This window comes from Genypterus blacodes, unplaced genomic scaffold (genome assembly GCF_046128005.1).
Source record: "Genypterus blacodes isolate CSIRO-AG114 ecotype Tasmania unplaced genomic scaffold, CSIRO-AGI_Gbla_v1 ptg000099l_1, whole genome shotgun sequence".
Lineage (NCBI taxonomy): Eukaryota > Metazoa > Chordata > Actinopteri > Ophidiiformes > Ophidiidae > Genypterus > Genypterus blacodes.
The window spans coordinates 1,444,094-1,464,196 of NW_027466903.1; the positions used below are offsets into that span (position 1 = coordinate 1,444,094).

Genomic DNA, 20,103 nt, shown 5'->3' on the forward strand with positions numbered 1-20,103 from the left:
ACTGCAGGTCAGTTTCACTCACTTATATTTAACAAAAAGGGAAAAAAACAAAACAGCATTTGTGGTGTTACAGCTTATGGTGGCAACAGGACGAGTCGCACGCGCCCGTCAATTTAACGTAAAGCATCATCGTATAAAAAAGCAGAATTAGTGGAAATAACATGAATACAATGAACCAAATGTTGGTCATTATGAAGAACATCCTTGCAAAGCACCATGACGACCAAACGGGTGAATCTGAGCTCTGATAGTGTGGAGACCAAAGTGCTTTTTCCATTCTGAGGAATCAACAACACTTCCTTTAACCGTAGAGCCATCAGCCCTGTTTCTGATCATGTTTGTGTCTCTGTCCATCGTTCCAAACTGTCAGAGAAACCGTGGAGCTCAGTGAGCATCAGGGGCCGACCACGCTCCAATCAAGCAACATTTGGATGAATTTAGTTCCATCCACGTCTCGTAAACTTAATCGTATTCTGGAAATCCGAAAATCTCCCCCCTGAAGCGTCCTGAACTCTGTCAGATGAATTGAAACGTGTCGTCCAAACGCAGAGGAAAATGGTCTGAACACGAGTCCGGCTGAGCGCCAACGCCACGTACCAGAGATGAGACACATACAGCGTGTGTGTAAAGTGCAGTTAGGCAGTATGAACCTGTTTGTGACATGTGACATGTGCGTGTTTGAAGACGTAAACCAGAGTTTGTACCTCACAGATTCCACACGCAGACGGATCGATCTGAGTAAAATGAAAAAACTTGTAGGTGAATCGTCGCTGCTAAATTCACCGAAACAAACGAGAGAAATGAGCCTCAACAGTTTGTTTGTAATATGACTGAATGAGTTAAACTATTTGGCAGAATTTGAGAATAAAATGAGGTTGGAGCATGTTTTCACTTTCAAAACATGTCGCATCAAATAAAGACATGCAGGTTGTGGTGCATTGTGGGTAAAGCGTTAGATTGTCTCACAGTTGGTGCTGGTGTAGAACATGAAGGCGGAGAGCAGCTCGGCCATGATGGAGCTGGAGTCCAACCTGCATGGGCGAAGTGACACACACACACACACACACGATTACACCACTGACCCACTTGAAAAATACATTTCTGGCCACCAAGACAGAAAAAACGGTTTTACAAAACGATTGTTGGCAGCGTGAAGGACGGCACCTCGCCCCACGCTTTGGCACAACGCTCCATCCCCACTGGGAGTGACGGACGCGTAACAGACAGACAGACGGGAGAAAACCCGGACGTGCTCTTTTATGGGACCGATGGGAGATTGTCGCCGTACGTTTGGAGCGAAATTTCCGTAGAAAAATATAAGGAGGAACTATAAAAAGACGGAATGAAGAGAAAGTACTGCAAGAATTCAACGGATAGATTTACAATGATTTTCTATATAGCTTATAAATACGTTATCTACACAATATGTGGTACAAAAATACTATAGAGCTTTAGTGGGCACTGCATTTCCTGTGTGGAGTAGTGTAAGATAAGAATGCAGATGTGTAACTGCTCAGGCACAGATCGAATTTGTCATGAACGCGCCACCGTCTTCTGCGTTTGCGGTCGGCCGTCGTGAAAACAGAAAAACGGACCTTTTGGTTCTTGACATCAGATGAAGGATTTGTGACGTGAATCGTTCTGATCCTTTCCACATTTCACCGTCTTTGCTCTAGCCCGGCGCCGCGGCCTCGTTGAGGCGAAGACGACCGATGACCTAAAGTGATAAATATGTGCCGCGTAGTGTTTCAGCCCACGACTCGCCTACGATCAGAACCAGAACGCAGACGTGATCGTACCGACTGTGTGTAATGTAAAGTTTAGACTCAGACCCAGTACCACATCCAGCTGCTCAGGGGGAAGTCCACAAAACCCAACCCCTCTCTCCCCCTGCCTCCTCTCATTCACAACCCCCCCTCCCTCCCTCCCTCCTTCCCTCCCCCCGTGAGTCCTGTAGCGTTTTGGTATTTGGCATCAGATAAGTTAGCGTCCTGTCCTCTCCTCCGTGTGCTTAGTGTCCTTCAGGTGAACGTCTCTCCTCCTGCTTTAAGGCAACGTATATATGTGACCATTTTAATAAAACCTTTCCTTAAAAAATGTACAAATTTCTAAATACAAACCTCTATGGCGTCATCAGTAAACACTGTATAGAAAATATATAAATATGTTTTTCTCTTTTTCAATATACAAAAGTTTGAGCCGTTGCAGCTCCGTTTTCCTTTTTTTTCCCTCGTAGTGTTCTGGCCCCTCCCTCCTTCAACTCTGCCTCAGTCTCTCCCATTCTTATGCACAATTGCTATTTACAGTGAGGGGGCGGAGCTGTGGGTGTGGAGGGGGCGGGGCTGCGGGCTCAGGAGGAGTCTGTGCAGGGCGAGGGCGGGGGCGGATAGAGGTGATGAGAGTAGCTGCGCTCGGTGTAAGGCGACGGCGGGCAGCTCTCGCAGTTCTCCTCCGCCGACAGGTACTGGCTGCGCGGCGTCGGTGGCGGCGGGAAAGGCTCCGAGTCGTAGTTGAGGTCGCTGGTGTAGCCCTTGGCGGCGGCGCTGGACTTGAGCGGGAGGCGGCGTCCGGGCGTGTAGTCACTGTCGCACACGTCGGTGCTGCATGGGGTGGTGGGCGGAGCAAAGTGGCGATAGGTATACGGCCGATAGCTGTGGAGAGGAAATCACACGTTAGAGAGGCTCCAGCAGGGGGCGCCGGGATACATCAGGGGAACGAACCTCTGACTGCACCCTTAGTTGTCCCACCCTACATTTGATTGGTGGCCTGCCACCATGTGACCCCGGCAGGTGTTGGGTCAGACAAACCAACCAGGAAACATTTGTCACTTTTTCCATGTTGTCCACAGACTTGTGGCCACCTTAAAGTGCCAACAGGTTCTGATTCTATGATTCTCAGGCTAAACATGACATGTGTGTGGCCAGGTGGAGTTGACCTTTGCTGATGAACACGCTTTGCTGTCTGACTAACAATCACGTAGACATATTTCCATTTGTGCCCATTTCAATCCCAATCTCAGGCCAGTTTAGGTTAGAATTCTTAACAGCAGTGAGGTTTGTGGTTCAACAGCAACACGCCTGTTTAAGCTCCAACACAGGCGAGATGCTGCAGGGTGATGTGCTGTGGTACAGTGTGTGTGCTGGGCCTCATTCCTAATCCTAAAGAGCCGCCTCATGTTCTCCATCTCTCCCTGCTCTACCCTGGGTGCTTTCAGATGTGGGAGACACAAGCGGTCTCCTCAGGTACGGGCGGAGATGGGAGCTGTGCCTGAGTGTGTCCTGAGTGAGCGATGGCCATGTGGGCAGAGGAGGAGCAGTGAGTGGATCTGTAAAGTGCAGAAACACAAACAGCACATTTCTCATGGAAAGCTGCTTTCCACAGGAATCCAGCTCGACTTTTACTTTCCTACACAAATCAGAGTTTAGATCTGAGATGAAAGCGGCTGAAGCTCCAAAGCCACCGCAGGGCGCGTTGCTGCTGCAGCAGCAGCCAGCACGCCGGGAAACAAAGGGAAGAACGTCTAAATGCTCACATGTGCTGCAGACTGGAATCCTGCTGTTTGATTACATTTCCAAACCAGATCAATTACTGTGGAATGCTCCATACATCAACATACACGGAAAATGGAAAAGTTCTACAGATTGATTTCAAACTGACGACTGTGGGCTCCAGTTTGACTCCTGAGTGCTTGAATGTTCTTTAAAGTGCCCAGAGCAGAAGCCTGAGGTTAGATCTCCACACGAAGCAACAAGAGGGTCGCCTGCAGGACAGAGAGAGTGTGTGTGTGGTACCTGTATGATCTGTGTGTGGACGGGCTGTTGGAGGAGTAACCAAACTCCACCGTGTACTGGGAGCGAACTGTGGCTGGAGATGGAGGAGGATTCAGGATCTGAGGAGACAAACAGAGGAGTAAAGGATCCATCACAGAGTCCAGAGACACAGTGACTGATGAACAGCTAATCCTGCAGTGAGACGCTCCATTATTTAGGGGGCATTCAGCTCTATTAGCTCTATATGTAAAGTTTAAAAAAAAAGGATTGATTGGAATAAATCAGAATAATTGATGTGATGGTTGAAACTGGTTTACTAAATGTTCTCTAATAAATGTGTTACAAAGTGTTACCTTACTTCACCTCTTAACACCATCTGTAACATGATGATGTCATCCTGAAGAGCCACATTTGATTTATAACTGATTATTTTGTGAGACAATAAAACTGAATCCTCAACAATCTGAATAATCTACATGTTTATGGCCCCCATCCAGATTGTAAAGATCATTAAGGGTCTATTTTCTCTCTGCAGGTTGAAGTGATGAAGACGTCGTGTTCAAACGCTGTGACCCTGAGATAATGTTTCCATGTTGTGTGTGTTGTGTGTGTTGTGTGTACCGGTGGGAAGTAAGTGCCCTTGGTGCTGGACGAGCTGCTGGACGAGGCTCCGGTGACGTGGGCGCGATCGTACGGGGGGCCGCTGCTGCCACCCATGATGCTGAGGGAGCCGATCACCGACTTTCCTCTGGACATGCCTGAGAGAGAGACACACACACACACAGCAGCGTGTTTCTGTCGGATCTCTGCTGTAACGTCTCATCTAGAACAGAACCTGAGGTGTTTGTCTGAAGTGCTAATAAAGCGACTCAGATCATCGTGGAGTATCGGGGGCCGGTCACACCTTCACATTCAACACCTGCAGGTCACCGGTGTGTTTCTCACCTGGCAGCGAGCTGGACAGCGAGCTCGGGTGTGGCACGTATCCTAACGGCACAGACGACGGCCCGTGAACCACAAAGTCGTTGGTGACCGTCTCCCCGTCGTCCTTCATCTGAGGACACAGCACCCGCTGGCACACAAAGTACACAGCCCCCACCACGAACAAGGCCATGACCACGCCCACGATGTAGCCGATGGTGTTGTTAGGCTGAGGCGACGGCTCCTCTGTGGGATCTGAACACAGACAATCGTTTAAGAACACGACACCTGCAGCTCACTAAGGTGATGAGGCAGAATGATGAGGTGGTTGTTCAGTGGATAATGAATCAGACTCACAGCAGCCGATCTCATCAGAGTTGTCGGTGCAGTCCATGTTGTGGTCACACTTCTTGTGTTTGCCGATGCACTGACCGTTAGAGCAGCTGAACTGATCAGGAGGGCAGCGAACTGAAAGGGACAAATGGACACCATCTCAGTTTACGCCCTCAACACGACTGAGGAGGCTCTGGCCGTCTGCAGATGCTTAGCTCCTCGCTCACCTTCACACTTGTTCTCGTCCGACCGGTCCTGGCAGTTGACCTCTCCGTTGCAGCGGAGGCTCAGGTCGATGCACTGCCGGCTGTCGCACTGGAACTCGGAGTCTGAGCAGACGGGGCAGTCCTCCTCGTCGCTGCTGTCGTCACACTCGGGATAACCGTCGCAGCGCCACGGCTGAGGAATGCAGTCCACCTCTCCGGACGTGCAGGAGAACTGCTCCGGAGAGCAGGTGGGCGGCTCTGAAGGGAGAGAGAGGACGACGATGAGACGACGAGACACAAGTGTTGAGCAACGAGTAAAATAGCGTCCAGCGGCTCTCACCTCCACAGGAGAGCTCGTCCTGCAGCAGCACGAGGTGGACGGGACACGAGCACCGAGTCGTCCCGTCTCCTTTCACGATGCAGATGTGGGAGCAGCCGCCGTTATCCCACGTGCAGGGATGTTTACCTGGAGAAAGGGTTGGTCAGACATGTTGGCCTATGACAGAAACACGCCATGGTTGAGGCCTGTGCGGGGCGGCGTGTGACGTACTGTACTCCCTCATGTCCAGGTCGTGCACTGCGTGGATGTCGCTCAGGTAGGCGATGCGAGCCTGAATCTTGGTGCGTCCCTCCCGCGTCGTCTTATCGATGCGTTCGATCATCTGCTGCTGCTTGTCGATCCAGTAGAGGTGATTGCCGAAGACGGTCAGTCCCACAGGCTGGAGGATGTTGGAGTCGGCAATCACGATTCGATTGGCTCCTGGATTTGGAGGAAGAAGCGCCGGGGGGAAAAACAAACAAAACAAGGTTGGAGGGCAAAAACTTTAGGAACAAAGGCAACAAAATGGGTGAGGAACTGAGGGGAAAGCAGGAGGAGGGCAGGAGTGAGACAGGAGTGAGACGGGGGTGAGACAGGAGTGAGATATTTAACCCCTTCAGCTCTGTGCCGTCATACTGAGCTCATTCTGTTGATGCATTTTAACTCATGATTCTGTCGCCTCGACATGTTATAATACCTTGGATTAAGTTCAGTCAGTTTAGAATCCACCAGGCATTAATACATGTTTAAAATAAATTCAATCTTAACAACAAATGTTTTATAAAATCATCTGAATATCACTTTATCATGACAAATGAATTGAAATGATAAACTGGTGACATCATCAGTTCATGGGCAGGTTGCTTCAGTGTTCGTCTCCCCGGCTAAACCTCGTTGAAACACATCTGTCAGTATTGGACACTGAACGTTTCCAGACGTTGCCTGAACGCCCTGATGGGGGCGCTGTTGCCTGCCGGGTGCTCAGCACCGGTGAGGGAGCTAATTTTAGCGGAGGTGAAGGGTGTCACTCTGCAGAGGATCAAAGAGGAGGGCAGCAGGTCTTAAAATGTCCGCCCTCCTCTGCCGTCCAAACAGAGGAATCCTCCGGAGCGCCGCGTCCCGTTTGCTTTTTTCCTCCCCTCCTCAGCCGAGGCTCCTACAGATGGTTTGAATTCCTCTCGGCCTGCGTGGGGCACCAGAGACTCGCAGGAATGTGCTGAGCTCCGGGCTTCACGCCAGCTTCCCCTTTTCAAGCACACAACTCGCCCGTGTTCTCAAACCGGCTGCCCTCCCTGCACTCGTTCACACATTTACTCCTCGAGTCGTTCCTTCCCGTGTCAAAGCCCCGAGAGACACAACGCAGAGAGAAACACGGAGCCGCTGCCAGAAACACACTTCATCTGTCTGGTTAGTGAGCAACAACTGGAGTCGCCGCTTCTCCCAAATACTTCACCCATGCTGTTCAGAAGAACCCATTTATTTATTGAATACTTTGTTCTACGACTTAGAGAACAAACTCAACATGACACATGTCCATATTTACTACTTCAAATGGTTTTAGTCAGAAGCCAAAAGGATCCAATTTACACTGATGTGAAACAGAGAAAAGCAGGAAATCCACAAATTAGAGAGCCGAGAACCAGATCATGTTTGTGGGTTTAGTCCTTTTATCACCGACATAATTTATAGTCTTTGATTGTGTAGACTGACACACTGCCTGTGTGCACCAGCTTGTGTGTGTGAAGTGAAGGCAGCAGGTATGAAGTCTTAATAAATGTACCACATATCCAAACGTTTCAACTTAATAATTCAAATGCTTTAAGTGTGGAGTTAGAGACGTACCTGACAGGTCGCTGCTCTCGATGCGTTTCAGGTCCGAGTCCACCCAGAACAGCTTTCCCACCTCGTTGTCGATAGCCAATGCGACAGGTTTCCCCAAGCCGCTGAAGAACAGAACCTCACGCTCCGTCCCATCCAGCGCCGCCCGCTCGATCTTTGGGGAACGTTCCAGCAGGTTGGTGAAGTACATGTACCTGTGACAACCAGTAACACACATTAACACCAGCATGACGCAACAAACATCAACAACAACAAGACGTAGCTAAACCTCAGACGCTGGATTTCAGCTGGGTGGGTGCTTTTACTCTGTCATATCTCATTCGTCTCAAACATCTCTCCCGTGTGTTTGATCTGGATGTCATCACGTTGATGATGCTCAGACTGGTTCCCTTTACACTGAGCCATGTTTGGAACCGTTCAGATGCCGTGTGGATGTTTGGAATACAAGCGTTTTGGATTCTGAGCTCTGACGGATCCAGGACATCTGCAGACCTCATCGCTATGAAACCACACTGTGACCCTGGAGTCACCTTCTGAACTCGGCCTGCACTAAACCTGCAATTTGGGTTCCAAACACGGCCGTTTGGCACCGTTGACCCAAACTGGGATTAAGGACTTCATGAGGGTGAGCGGATAGACAACAAGAACAAACGACTGAGATCAGAAATAACACTCTTTTGGTCTGACAGCACCGCAGGTTTGGGTCAGAACCATCAGCAACACCAAACGCACCAAGTTCAAGAGTCCAAGTTCATCTTCAACTATCTTTTACTTTCTTCCTATCTGAAACATTATGTTGTTATGTTATGTTGTGATGATTTGACGACCCAACCCGGTCACTCACCCTCTCTCTGGGTTCACCACGATGGCTCGGGGCTTGTCGTGTTCGCCCCTCAGCACCACGCCCACCCTGCTGCCGTCGGTGCGGGTGACGTTGATGACGTTGGTGACCTCACTGGTCCAGTAGATAAAGCGGCTGTAGATGTCGATGCTCAGGTCGTACAGCTGCAGGCCCTGGCTGGGTCCGCCCATGGAGCTGGAGACCACCGTCATGCTCTGGCACACAGATCACACAGGCTGTCAGCTACACGCAAAGATTGAAACCATGTGGAACCTTCTTTAGTTTGCACTCTGCTGTCACCTGGTTTCCGTCTTCCTGAGCGCGGCGAATGACATTCTGCTTGGAGTCTATCCAGTAGAGCTGCTTGTCCAGCGGGTCGTAGTCGATGGCTCGAACGTTCCTCAGGCTGTGGATGGGCAGGATGATGTCGGGGCTCTGCTGCTCGTCAATCACCATGCGGTTGATGGCTGTTTTCTGGCTGAAGAGCAGGAAGGAGGAAGGAGCTAAAAGAGGGGAGAGAAGAAAAGACCCTTAAAGGAGAGCATAAAGTAGGACCATCACACCTTTGAAGCTTCACTCAGGAACGTTACACAGAATACTGAGCATGTTGGCACACTGGTGTTAAAGATGAAGCATCACGTCTATCATGCTGGGTGTCGGCTTCATCAGTATGTTGCTGTGACCTGAACGTGTTGTTGGAAAAGTCAGAGGATCATCCATGAATCTAGGAGATGTTTGACTGTGGACCAACATCTCGTACGGTGGCTATAAAAGGAGCAGGAGAGTGGAGCAGCACTGTGTGTGAGCAGCACTGTGTGTGAGCAGTACTGTGTGTGAGCAGCACAGTGGACCAGGTCCATAACCTCCACAACCTCAGGGCCTTAGCCACACTGTTTCACTTTGATCCTTCACTTCTCTGAACACATGTTCCATTAAGAAGGTCAAAGTTAAACAATGACACAAACTTCTGCGAGAGAAGTCCGGTAAGACCTCAGTCAGGAAAGCTTAGAGGCCGTTAGAGGCACAAGCAGCTCCTCCATCTTTAACACGCACGCACTGGAAAAGTGTTTTACTACGTCAAACACACACATGGAGGGGAGCTGAACCTAAACTGGGCTTCAGTTAGTTCGTCTGAGCCAAGTTGGCACCAGCAGACTGAACCACCAGAGCTTTAAAGAGAAAACAGCTGGCTGCTCTCAGGCTGGACCCGTCTGTCCCCTTTATCAGCGACCAGGGACCAAACCAGTCATCTACTCATTCACCTCTCAGCTCTCCTGTTTTAAATGTGCAACTCATCAGTCATCGCTGTATTATCACGTGATCAAACTCTGAGCTGACTGAAGTCCAGTTGGATTCATATTTCACTCATACATCCACCAGTTCACTTCATTCATTTCAAGATTTTTGGGAAAACTGTTCACACATACAACAACAACATCTAACATTGCGATATAAGAGGATATAAAATGATGTGAGTGTTCTGCCTCATCCTCTCTGTAAACGTGCTTCCTCACCGCTGCAGGTCTTGTTGTCGTAGTTGAGGGAGAAGTGGGCGGGGCATCCACAGACAAAGCCGCTGACGGGCACGGCGAGGCAGAGGTGTGAGCAGTGTCCGTTGGTGGAGGCGCAGGCGTTCCAGCCGCCCTGTCTGGACGAGTGGAACACCAGGATGTCCATCACGTAGTCCAGGTGGCCCTGGATGATGGTCCGGTTCTGCCCGCTGGTCTTGTTGGCCCGCTCGATGCTGCGCTGGCTCCAGTCCGTCCAGTAGATGTAGTCTTGGTACTGGGTCAGGCCGAAGGGGTGAGGCAGGTCGTCAGCGATCACCTCACGGTCCTGGCCTGAACGAGCAGAGGAGACGAGACATGGACGAAGAAATGAGAAAGAGGAGAAAACACGATACATTTAACAGGTGGGGCAGCTTGGGTCAAACATGTTGCTGCCTCCTCCTCAACATGGATTCATGGGTTTGCAGCAGTGACCTTCAAACTGTGTCAGGAGGTCAAGGAGGTGTGGAGCGTCTGGATCCACTCTAAAAAGCAAATACTCATTCTTTCTCCACCAGGTTTCATGCCGACTATCAGACAGACGGGCCTGAGAACACAACCTGTAGCTGGATGTTACAGTAACTAGCATGGTCAACATCTGCCAGGCGTCGTCTATTTTCTGCCCTCGCCGCGCCAAGGACGAGGCCGCGTCCCTGCGAGCACGTCAATATCGCCGTACAGGCTACTGCATGGAACATTTGGCTCTGGTTTCCACGAGGGAACACTTGGGGACAAACCTACAGCACCATCATGCACAGCAGCTTTTGTTTCAGAAAGACCCCCACATCACTTTGAAGCCCCCCTCCCCCGCCTAAATATAGAAGCCACAACAAGCTAATGAGGAACATACTTCACGTCTTTCATCTGATCCTCGCACACAGCTCATGTATGCACACACACACACACGCGCTTGTACAGGGAGATGAGTGAGCAGGACGAAACACAGGAAACTTACCAAGCATGTTGGACGACTCGATCAGAGTGGTGTCAAGGTCGGTCCAGTAGAGTCGGCGCTCTGCGTAGTCGATGGTGAGCCCGTTGGCTCGGCCCACGTCGGCCACCAGCGTGATGCGGCCCGTCCCGTCCATGGCTGCTCGGTCAATCTTGGGCTTCCCGCCCCACTCGGTCCAGTACATGTAGCTGTGGAGAGGGACAGAGGACGCGTTATTATGTCCAACGTGCCGGGTGCTAAAAGCGACTCGATCCAAATGCCACAAAGCTACTAGGCCACTAACAAGCTGGCAGCCTGAACCGGCTTCCTGGTGCCAACGAATCCCTCTGACACAGACGCAAACCAAAAATATCACCCGACGCTGATGTGAGCGAGTGCTGCCGTTAACATAACTCACATCCAGCTTCAGATGTGTGTGATGTGAGACCACAGTGAGGTCACAGACGCTCTGGAGTCATTAGAGTCTCAGCAAAAGTTCGATCATTGTCCAGATGTTTGGCCTTCAGTCTGCAGGTGTTGGAATGGAGCCTTATTCGTACAATAATATTCTGTCCCCTCTGATCAGATCGCCTCTATTTTAAAGCCCGCTGAGTGTGTGTGTGTGTGTGTGTGTGCAGTAAGTATGCAGTCACAGTAAATCCTTCAGTTTACTACAGTAACGTGTGTAATGGGCAGATGGAGGCCTCACCCCTCAGCAGGGTCCAGAGCCAGGGCTCGGGGGCTGTCCAGGTCTTTCCACACCAGAACCTGTCGGTGCTGTCCGTCCAGTTTGGCCACCTCGATGCGGTTGGTGCCGGTGTCGGCCCAGTACAGGTTCTTCCCCAGCCAGTCCACCGCCATCCCCTCTGGATAATCCAGGCCGAACTCCACCACGTGCTCCAGAGCGCTGCCGTTCATGAAGGCTCGACTGATGGTCTGCAGAGGGGAACAACAAAGAGCTGCACTTTAGATCAGATCAATCGTACTCTTCAATCTGTATTAAACAATAAAAGAAAAAATATCACTGCAAACTGAATGTTACATTGTGAGTAAAGCTGGTCTTTATGCTACTTGGCATTTCACACTACAAAACCTATTTACTTAACATATTTACAACCCATAAGTACAGCTGGTTGCTTTATGGGATTCCCAGATTTGCTGGCTCAGTCTCTATATCAGTCTTTATATCTATTACTATTATATTTCCCAGTTTGGGATCAATAAAGTATATCTATCTATCTATTCCACTCTGATTAAAGCAATCAATCATTTTCTTTCAAACATCATGTAAACGCAACAACAATAACATAAAAATCAGGATGAATTGAATGTAAACTGATTTACTCAAGCATGGAATGGTTACAATCAGGGAGCAGGAATCAATTTAGGGATTCATTGAACTCTCCAACGCAGGCGTTTCTACAGTACAACAACAAAAAGCAATGAATGGTCGGCTCCTTCTTTGCCCCGCCCCCATCTCAAAACTATAAATAGGATTTGATTTAAATAAGCAGAATCTCCCTCAGTGCCCAGCAAAAACACGAAGGATGAAGGGTGAGCGGGGGTGGAGGGCAACATCAATAATTCTCAACCTGTCGTCTCAAGGGAGCCCATTACTGAGCCAAGCTGCACACACACACACACACACACACACACACACACACACACACACACATACAGAGTACCCCCTTCCCATCATGCACCTTAAGCGTGATGTCAGTCCAGTAGATGCGGTTGTCAGTGACATCAAAGTCCAGCGCCGAGGCCTCCTTGACGCCAGTGAGTGGGATGGCCACATTGTTGTTGTTGGTCTCCAGGGAGATGCGTCGGATGTCGGTGTGACGGGAGAAGAGCAGGAAGGCCTCGGGCACGATGCAGGTCCTCATGTCGGCGATGAGCTCCAGGCCGATGGGGCAGCCACACTGCACGCCCACAGGCTTGTATAGGCACAGGTGGCTGCAGCCGCCATTGTTCTCTGCACACGGGTTCGTACCTGTATACACACACACACACACAATTAATAAACAGCTTCACTTCCATTCTCAGCAACATTCATTCATCAGAACAACACAACTCTGCTGCTACTTCAGCTTCTCCTTCATGATTGATTGATTTTGAGCCATCATGTTTCCTGGATGTTCTTCTTGCTGAAGTTTCTGAATAAAAGTCTCCCAGGGAAGGAGGAGATCACAGCAGGAAAGCTTTCAATTTGAAATACATGCCAGTCATCTCCAGGTGATGTGATGGGCGGTGTGAAGTTACTGACCAACCAGGTGGTCGCTCAACTGCCTCCAGCGTTAGCATCAGGAATGAATTCACCTGTCCTTAAACACTTGTAGATTCAGATCCATACTCCACTAAGAGTGTCATGAAGTTTGTGTATCAAAAAAAGTCAAATTAAATTGTGGTAAAAATGGAACATTTCGGATATGAAAACTTATTTTAGTCAATTACTTCACAACTGGAAGATGTGAATCAAACCAGCCGCATGTGTTCTAAATCACAATCGAGACGTTTCTAGGTTCTAATGGAGAATTGTAACGACGTTTTGGTTCAAACCAACGAGAAATGAACAATATGGGGGGAAAAATAGATCCAAGGATTAGTTTTTGTATGAATGTAAAAGGTGAATCATGAAGTGAAGTGCAGTGGATGGCATATTCAAGGGTTTGTTTTGTTCATCCAAAAGGAGGAGGAGGAAAGTGAAGAAGGCTGGGGGGAGATTCCCTCTGTGGCCCATCATTATCTGTGAGTTTGGGCGGGGGGCCTGCAGCCTGCATGCGTGTTGAAATATTAATGTGACATTATTCCCATTTCCCACACAGACCAGGCTGCAGGAAAGGCAACAGACATCAGGATTCAGGAGCCACAGAGAGTACAGGAAGACAACCGGACTAGGACCAGGACCTAACAACGTTCCAGTAGAGCATTTCAATGAGAAACTGCAACATTTCAATCAGAAACTACGACACACCAAACTGCGGGCTCATGTCCGTCAGCTTTGTGTTTCTCACGTCCAGGTTTCAAGGATTTCTTTTGATCACATTCTGAGTTCATGTGTGGTTTCATATGTTCTGGGGTTCTTACCAAAGCACTTGTGTACATTTGTGGCTTTGAGGCCCATCAGGTCCGGCAGCTGGTCAATGATGAACTCGCGCTCCGCGGTGCGTTTGTGGACCCGCTCGATGCTGCGGCGCTGCCAGTCCGTCCAGTAGATATAATCCCCCAGCAGTGTGAAGCCGAAGATGTGAGGGAGTTTGTCCTCCACCAGCACCCGCCGACCCGTCCCGTCCATGTTCATCACCTGAGACAGACAGGAAAAAGTTACACACAGATACATTTATTCAGTACATATGTACTTTGATCTGTTTTTTGTGATGTAAGCTTTTCACCAAATACACAGTCTAAACTCTTAGGACTTTAATTTGACCGTAACTCGACTGAGGTACTGGAGTGCCTCGGCCTCTCCTGCAGTGATGTGGAGTTTCCACATTGTGTTTCTCAGTGTGGATGCTGAGCGCTCTCAATGGAGATTAGGCGCCCTGGCAGCACACGCAGAGCCGCTAATTAGAAGCATGAAGCTGGAGCAAACAAACAACAGAGCATATGGCCGGCACATTTACGTCTCTTCCTCTCAGCATCTCAGGCAGCATCTTTGACATCTCACTTGTGGGACACAGGAGGAGCAGCAGTGCTACAAACCCAGCATGGAGACCCTACCACACCTGCATGACCTAGAACCAACCTAACCACCACTAAATGACCATTTTAGGACAAATAAAGAAAACAAACCAACACAAAAAATAAGTCATACTAGGATGTTAATGAGTGAGATTTAAAAAATAACATTTACGCTTTAAATACCATGTTGTATTTACTTTCATTAAATAATCATGGACATGTTTAAATGACAGCAGAAAATGTAAAATGTTTGATTCATTTAACACAATTCCAAATGTGTTCTTTGCCCTAAGGCTGCATGATTGATCTTAAATTGCAAAAGTTACCCGCTATTACAAACCCTAAGAAGCTGTGATTGATTTAAATAAAAAGCAAAAAACAGGAGATAATAACCGCAGCTCAAACTGTGCAGCAGTGAAGGACAAGTGAGACCTTATGCATCCAGCGTTTGGAGGAGGGCAGACGTGAATTACAATGAAAACAGCCAAGCAATGCGAGGAATCTACATTAAAGACAAAAACACTGAAGCCTGTAATTGGCCCAGAGTCCTTTAGCTGATCAACACAGCACAGAGAACTGTTCACTGTGGCCAGAGCAACACACACACACACACACACACACACACACACACACACACACACACACACACACACACACACACACACACACACACACACACACACACACACACACACACACACACACACACACACACACACACACACACACACACACACACACACACACACAATATAAATATAAAATGAAGTTTCCATCCTCGGTGAAATGGCCTCAGCCAAAAGGTCTCCGCTGGTTTGGGAGTAGTGACCGCAGTGTGGTGAGGGTTTCAGATTCTGGTCTATTCTAAACAGAGCAGACCACAGCTGGAGTGGAGGCCACAATCGGAACCAGATGTGGGATTGCACCGCACAAACCAGTTTCTCCTCTAAACCTGAGCAAGAAAGGACACCCCCCACCCATTTGGCCCAACCCCCCACCCTGGATCTCCATTCCTGAGGGCACAGGAACCTCACGCTCAGAGGGCGGAGACAAGTAACTCAGTACATCTACTCAGGTACCCAGTTATTTAGTATTTAAAACATATTTAGATTTTTATTTAAAACATATTTAGATTTTGTATGTTAAAAATATCCAGGTCAGCCGTGTGAAGGACGTCACCTTCACCACGGCCCCTAACTGTGAGAGTCACCAAGCTGCTTAAAGGGTGCAGATGTGAATGATGCTAATTGTAGTATTGTTCTTCTCCTGGTACTTGGTGGTACTGTGTTGTACATTAAAGTGCCTGTTTAATCACTCACAGGCTGCGGGGGGTCAGGTGGGGTCGGGCCCCTCAGAGAGGGAAACCAGCTGAGAGCTGGAAAAGACATTTGTTTTCAGGGGTTCAACATTCTGGAAGTTTGAGCCGTGAGGTTTATAGTTCTCGTCTCAAGTTAGCTACCGGTCAGCCGGGGCCAGAACAACTGACGTGTGGACGGCCATTAAAGTGCAGACGTTTAACAATCGAGCCTGTGAGCGAGTGGCTTTGATGTGGGACTGAACAGATGATGTGAGCGGCTGAATGACCTGCGGGCAGCAGAGGTCACGCCAAGACACTCTGAGTGGCAAGAGAAGCGAGACAGATCGCTGTCACGCCAAGCAGCTAACAATAACCAACACACCCTCAGACTCTGGAGTTAAACACCATTTATGCCTCCTTCTATCTTTATACTAGGGTCTTATTGTAATGACTTTTACATTTTTAATAATATAATAATATATTTTTAACGGTGACCTCACACTCTGTCAAGGAAAGCTGGCAGAAATGTGAAAGATATTCAAAAGTCAGAATTCTTCTACTCACAGTGAACAGTGATGCTTTGTGATTGATTAAAAAATAAAATCTATAAAAACTAACGTTTGAAGTGTCATTTTAACCTGAACAGTGAGGCGTGACTGTTGGCCTTAAACACAGTGAGCCGGCTGCTGCTGGGAGGCCATGTTGGACACTGCAACGTCCCAGCAGGCGTCAGCCATGAACCCAGCAGGGGCAGCGCTTTAAAGACGTTTGGCACAACAGGTCGCATCATTCAGCTTTCACCTGAACTGCTTCCAAAGAATCAAACACCAACCTCGATCTTGTCGGTCTTGGCGTCTCCCCAGTAGATCTTGCGTTCTTCGTAGTCCAGTGCGAGGCCGTTGGGCCAACCCAGCGAGGTGTTCACCATAACCACGCGCTCCATCCCATCCAGATCGGCCCGCTCGATCTTTGGCACCTCGCCCCAGTCCGTCCAGTACATGTAGCTGTGAACAAGGACACAGTCAGTGCTGCATGAAAACCTAGATCCTACTCTGGCCACATATGATGAACACGATGAGACACACGTGTCCCTCTGACCCTTTGGGAGTAAAATCAAAGTGTTACTGTAACAAGAGTGTGTGCCAGCATGCTCACCCAGCCACCGGGTCTAGTACAATGGCTCGGGGCTCGTCCAGGTCTTCAGAGATCAGGATCTTGCGCATGGTCCCGTTGAGCCGGGTGACCTCGATGCGGTCGGTGCCAGTGTCGGTCCAGTAGAGGTTCCGGGCGATCCAGTCCACGGCGATGCCGTCGGGGTGATTCACCTGAGACGTGACGACGAACTGGGCGTCGCTGCCGTCCAGGAGCGAGCGGCGGATAGCCTTCACATCGTCGTCCGTCCAGTAGGTGTATCCTTCCACCGGGTCGTAGTCGATGGCGATGGCATGACGAATGTCGTCCACCTGCAGGATGATGTCGGTGAAGTCCGGCGTGTCCAGAGAGATCCGCCGCAGGTCCGTTCGCCGAGCCAACAGGAGCATCTGACTGGCACCTGAGAGGTCAGAAAAATATAAAGGTCATGTATTCTTTCGGGCTTATACCACCAATCAAAACATCTGCTTTGGCTCTTAAGAAGCAGACGCATGTTCTGTCTAAATATCCATCAGAACCAAAGCTGAGCCGCAGATGCTTCAAACGTTCAGCCGCTTTAACAGCCTGAAGTGAAGTAACGCATTCACTAAACAAAGCTGACTACAAATTATCACCTCCAGAGAAAAGCTTTCATATCTCAAATTAGCACTGGGGGGTGTGGTGGAGGGTTCAGGTCACATTAGAGTCCCAGGGGAGGAGAGACGTGGCTGCAGTCTAACAATAGATCCTCCCCCTCGTGTCAATCCTGCAGGTCAGAATGTGGACGCAACTCGCTCCAATTTAACAAGCAGGACTGGCAAAGAAAACGGCAGCAAAGCGAGTGAAATAGTTAAAGCGGGCGGTGAAAGGGGGCATTGTCTGCGGGGGGAGCATGTGATCCTGCGCTTACAAAAGCTGGCCCGCCCCCTTTCCTCCCTGGCTCTGAGGACGAGGGCTACTGAAGCGAGAAATATAAATAAAAGAGCCGGAGAGAGGGAGCACAGGGGGAAAGTGGAAGAGGGGAGGGGGCGTGCAAACCGCTCGCCCACTGATGTAGTGGAGTTACTATGGCAACACCAGGTCAGCCCCGCACCACCTTCAGCTGCTCTGACCATCCAGAAACGAAACAAGAAGGAGAGACGGGGCTCTAAAACCCACAACAACAAATTCAACAACAAACTCAAAGACCTTTTAATATTAAAGCAAAAGAAGAGTCGACCAGAGAGCTCACAGCCCCCCCCCCCCCCAACAAACAAGCCCATCAGAGCGCAGAACCTCACCAGGGCACAACAAGCCTCCAATTATGGCTCCGTCTCCACCAGGAGACAAACCACCCAGTTTGGTTACGGTCCACTAGGTCATTCACCAGATACAGCACTTTCTGAAGAATGAGCCACGCCCATTCAACTCTGGTAGCCAATCAAATCAAAGCGGTGGGCAAAAACAAAAAACAACAGATGAGGCTCTGGTCCAAACATTCTACATGGAAGTTGTTGACAATTTTAGTTCCAGGCTGGAAATAATCTAACTAATCAAACGAGCAGCTGTAGCGCCACAGAGAGGTGCTGGTGTGTCGTCTAGCAAGGTGGGCGCCAGTTTGGCACCACAAAGCTTCAGCTGCAGTACCAGGGGCCCAGTGGAGGTCAGGGGTGCCGTGCTGGTTCTGTGGTTGTGTTTGTGTGTGAGCCACATTTTGTATTCGGCAGAAGAGAACAACTTTAAATTGTGATTATGTTAAAATAACAAAATGAACCAAATCAGCAAAACCGTGCCTCAGCGGTCTGTGGGAGAGACAAAAGGTTCACATGTGCAAATACCTTTTAAGTTCAAGTATGGTGGTTAGGACTGAATCAAGACAGGAGGAGGAACCAAGAGTGTCAGCAAGGCAGGAACAATAATATTGTTCACGGTTGAGGAGACATCAACTAAAATGCTAAATGACCACTCGGTGGCGCTACCTGATTCACATCTACAACAAAGGCTGATCCCGTTTCTTTCCGTGTGAATCGTGTGAAAGTTGTGAGCGAGCGATGGTGTCTGCAGCCACACAAACAGAGCAGACAAACCGAGGAAACACGAGTGCCTGGGGGAGGTGGGGAAAAAAAAGGCTGCATTTCTGGGGTGGATGAAGCCTTTCTGAGGAGGTTTTTAGGGTTTTAAGTATTCTCTCCCTGCATGAATACAAAGCACAGACTCAACAGCATCGCACACTAATGAATTCAATCTGGGCATTGGGCAGAATTCTTGTAAACGGTTACACAAGAGGCTTTTTCCCCCGTGAAAATAATAGAAAATCTCCAACTTCTACGTCTTTCACTGACGCACTTGGAGAAATATTTGGATCCTTCTCCTTTTCCACTCATGTGTCTTTATGCCAAAGTCAAGATAATGAGGAAGGGTTTGCTGTGGAAACGTTTCTCACACAGGTTTGCGCCGGCGAGTTTACGCTGTGCCGCTGTGAACACGCAGCAGATGCTCAACGGGCAGTGAGTCACTTCAAACTGCTGTTGTAGTACGACTCTGCTGCTGTGGGCTGATTGGCGTGTGCAGAGTGGTGTGTGTGTGTTTTACTCACAGGTTTTATGGAGGTTTGTGTGCGGATACCTGAGGCCGTGTTTGTCACAAGCCTTTGTTTTTCACAGAGTGCTGCGGCTGTGTTGTGCAGAGTAACAGAGAGCTGTGGGGGGAAACTGCGGCTGTGTGAACCAAACAGGACTCTGGTTTTCTCCTCAGTTGGTTGTGACGGTTGTGAGCTTCACTGTCAGGGCAGGAAATTATCTGTTTCCCCACAATGAGCCAATCATCACTCAAGGCCTGTTTTTTTTTTTTTATTGGTGCCAACTTCGATCTCCATCAGTGGTATTTCCAGTTTGCGGTTGTCGAGTAACTCACGCGTCCTGAGCTGATGATGTCACTTAATAACATTACAGAGCCAAACCCTTGCTGCAGCATTATTTCTGATTTCTTGTGCACAGCCAATGTTTCAATCGACTGCAGGACGAGCCTGGCAGCCCCAACGTGCGAGCATAGTTGGCATTAGACCTAATCCAAACCCTAAGCTGACCGAGACTCTGCTGTCAGGAAGGCTCGACCCACATGAGTGATGTGAGTGATGAGCGATGAAAGCAGTCAGCTGCTGTGAGAGGAGCCACTCACAAATACAAACTGATTCTCTCTCTCCTCCTGCTGTGAACTTTGGGCTTTTCTACACACAAACAAAGAGGAAATGTTTGCTGTTGTGAGACTGAGGCAAAAAGCAGTATTATGTGTTCTTGTGATCTGGCCCA

The 20,103-nt window shown here is 49.1% G+C and overlaps 1 protein-coding gene across 1 annotated transcript in view; it reads right to left on the reverse strand.

Annotated features, from left to right (window-relative positions):
- Window positions 1-8: 8 nt before the first annotated feature.
- lrp6 (low density lipoprotein receptor-related protein 6) overlaps window positions 9-20,103 on the reverse strand; it is a 30,850-nt gene continuing 10,755 nt past the window's right edge. The window contains exons 6-23 of the mRNA XM_076159879.1: window positions 16,841-17,237; window positions 16,518-16,689; window positions 13,795-14,011; window positions 12,411-12,700; window positions 11,417-11,643; window positions 10,732-10,916; window positions 9,744-10,070; window positions 8,530-8,732; window positions 8,233-8,444; window positions 7,392-7,582; window positions 5,781-5,990; window positions 5,571-5,696; window positions 5,252-5,488; window positions 5,049-5,159; window positions 4,716-4,946; window positions 4,392-4,528; window positions 3,792-3,889; window positions 9-2,651 (exon numbers count right to left, since the gene is read on the reverse strand). Coding sequence (XP_076015994.1) covers window positions 2,351-2,651; window positions 3,792-3,889; window positions 4,392-4,528; window positions 4,716-4,946; window positions 5,049-5,159; window positions 5,252-5,488; window positions 5,571-5,696; window positions 5,781-5,990; window positions 7,392-7,582; window positions 8,233-8,444; window positions 8,530-8,732; window positions 9,744-10,070; window positions 10,732-10,916; window positions 11,417-11,643; window positions 12,411-12,700; window positions 13,795-14,011; window positions 16,518-16,689; window positions 16,841-17,237 — 3,872 coding nt within the window. The 3' untranslated portion in view covers window positions 9-2,350. The remainder of the gene's footprint in view (window positions 2,652-3,791; window positions 3,890-4,391; window positions 4,529-4,715; window positions 4,947-5,048; window positions 5,160-5,251; window positions 5,489-5,570; window positions 5,697-5,780; window positions 5,991-7,391; window positions 7,583-8,232; window positions 8,445-8,529; window positions 8,733-9,743; window positions 10,071-10,731; window positions 10,917-11,416; window positions 11,644-12,410; window positions 12,701-13,794; window positions 14,012-16,517; window positions 16,690-16,840; window positions 17,238-20,103) is intronic.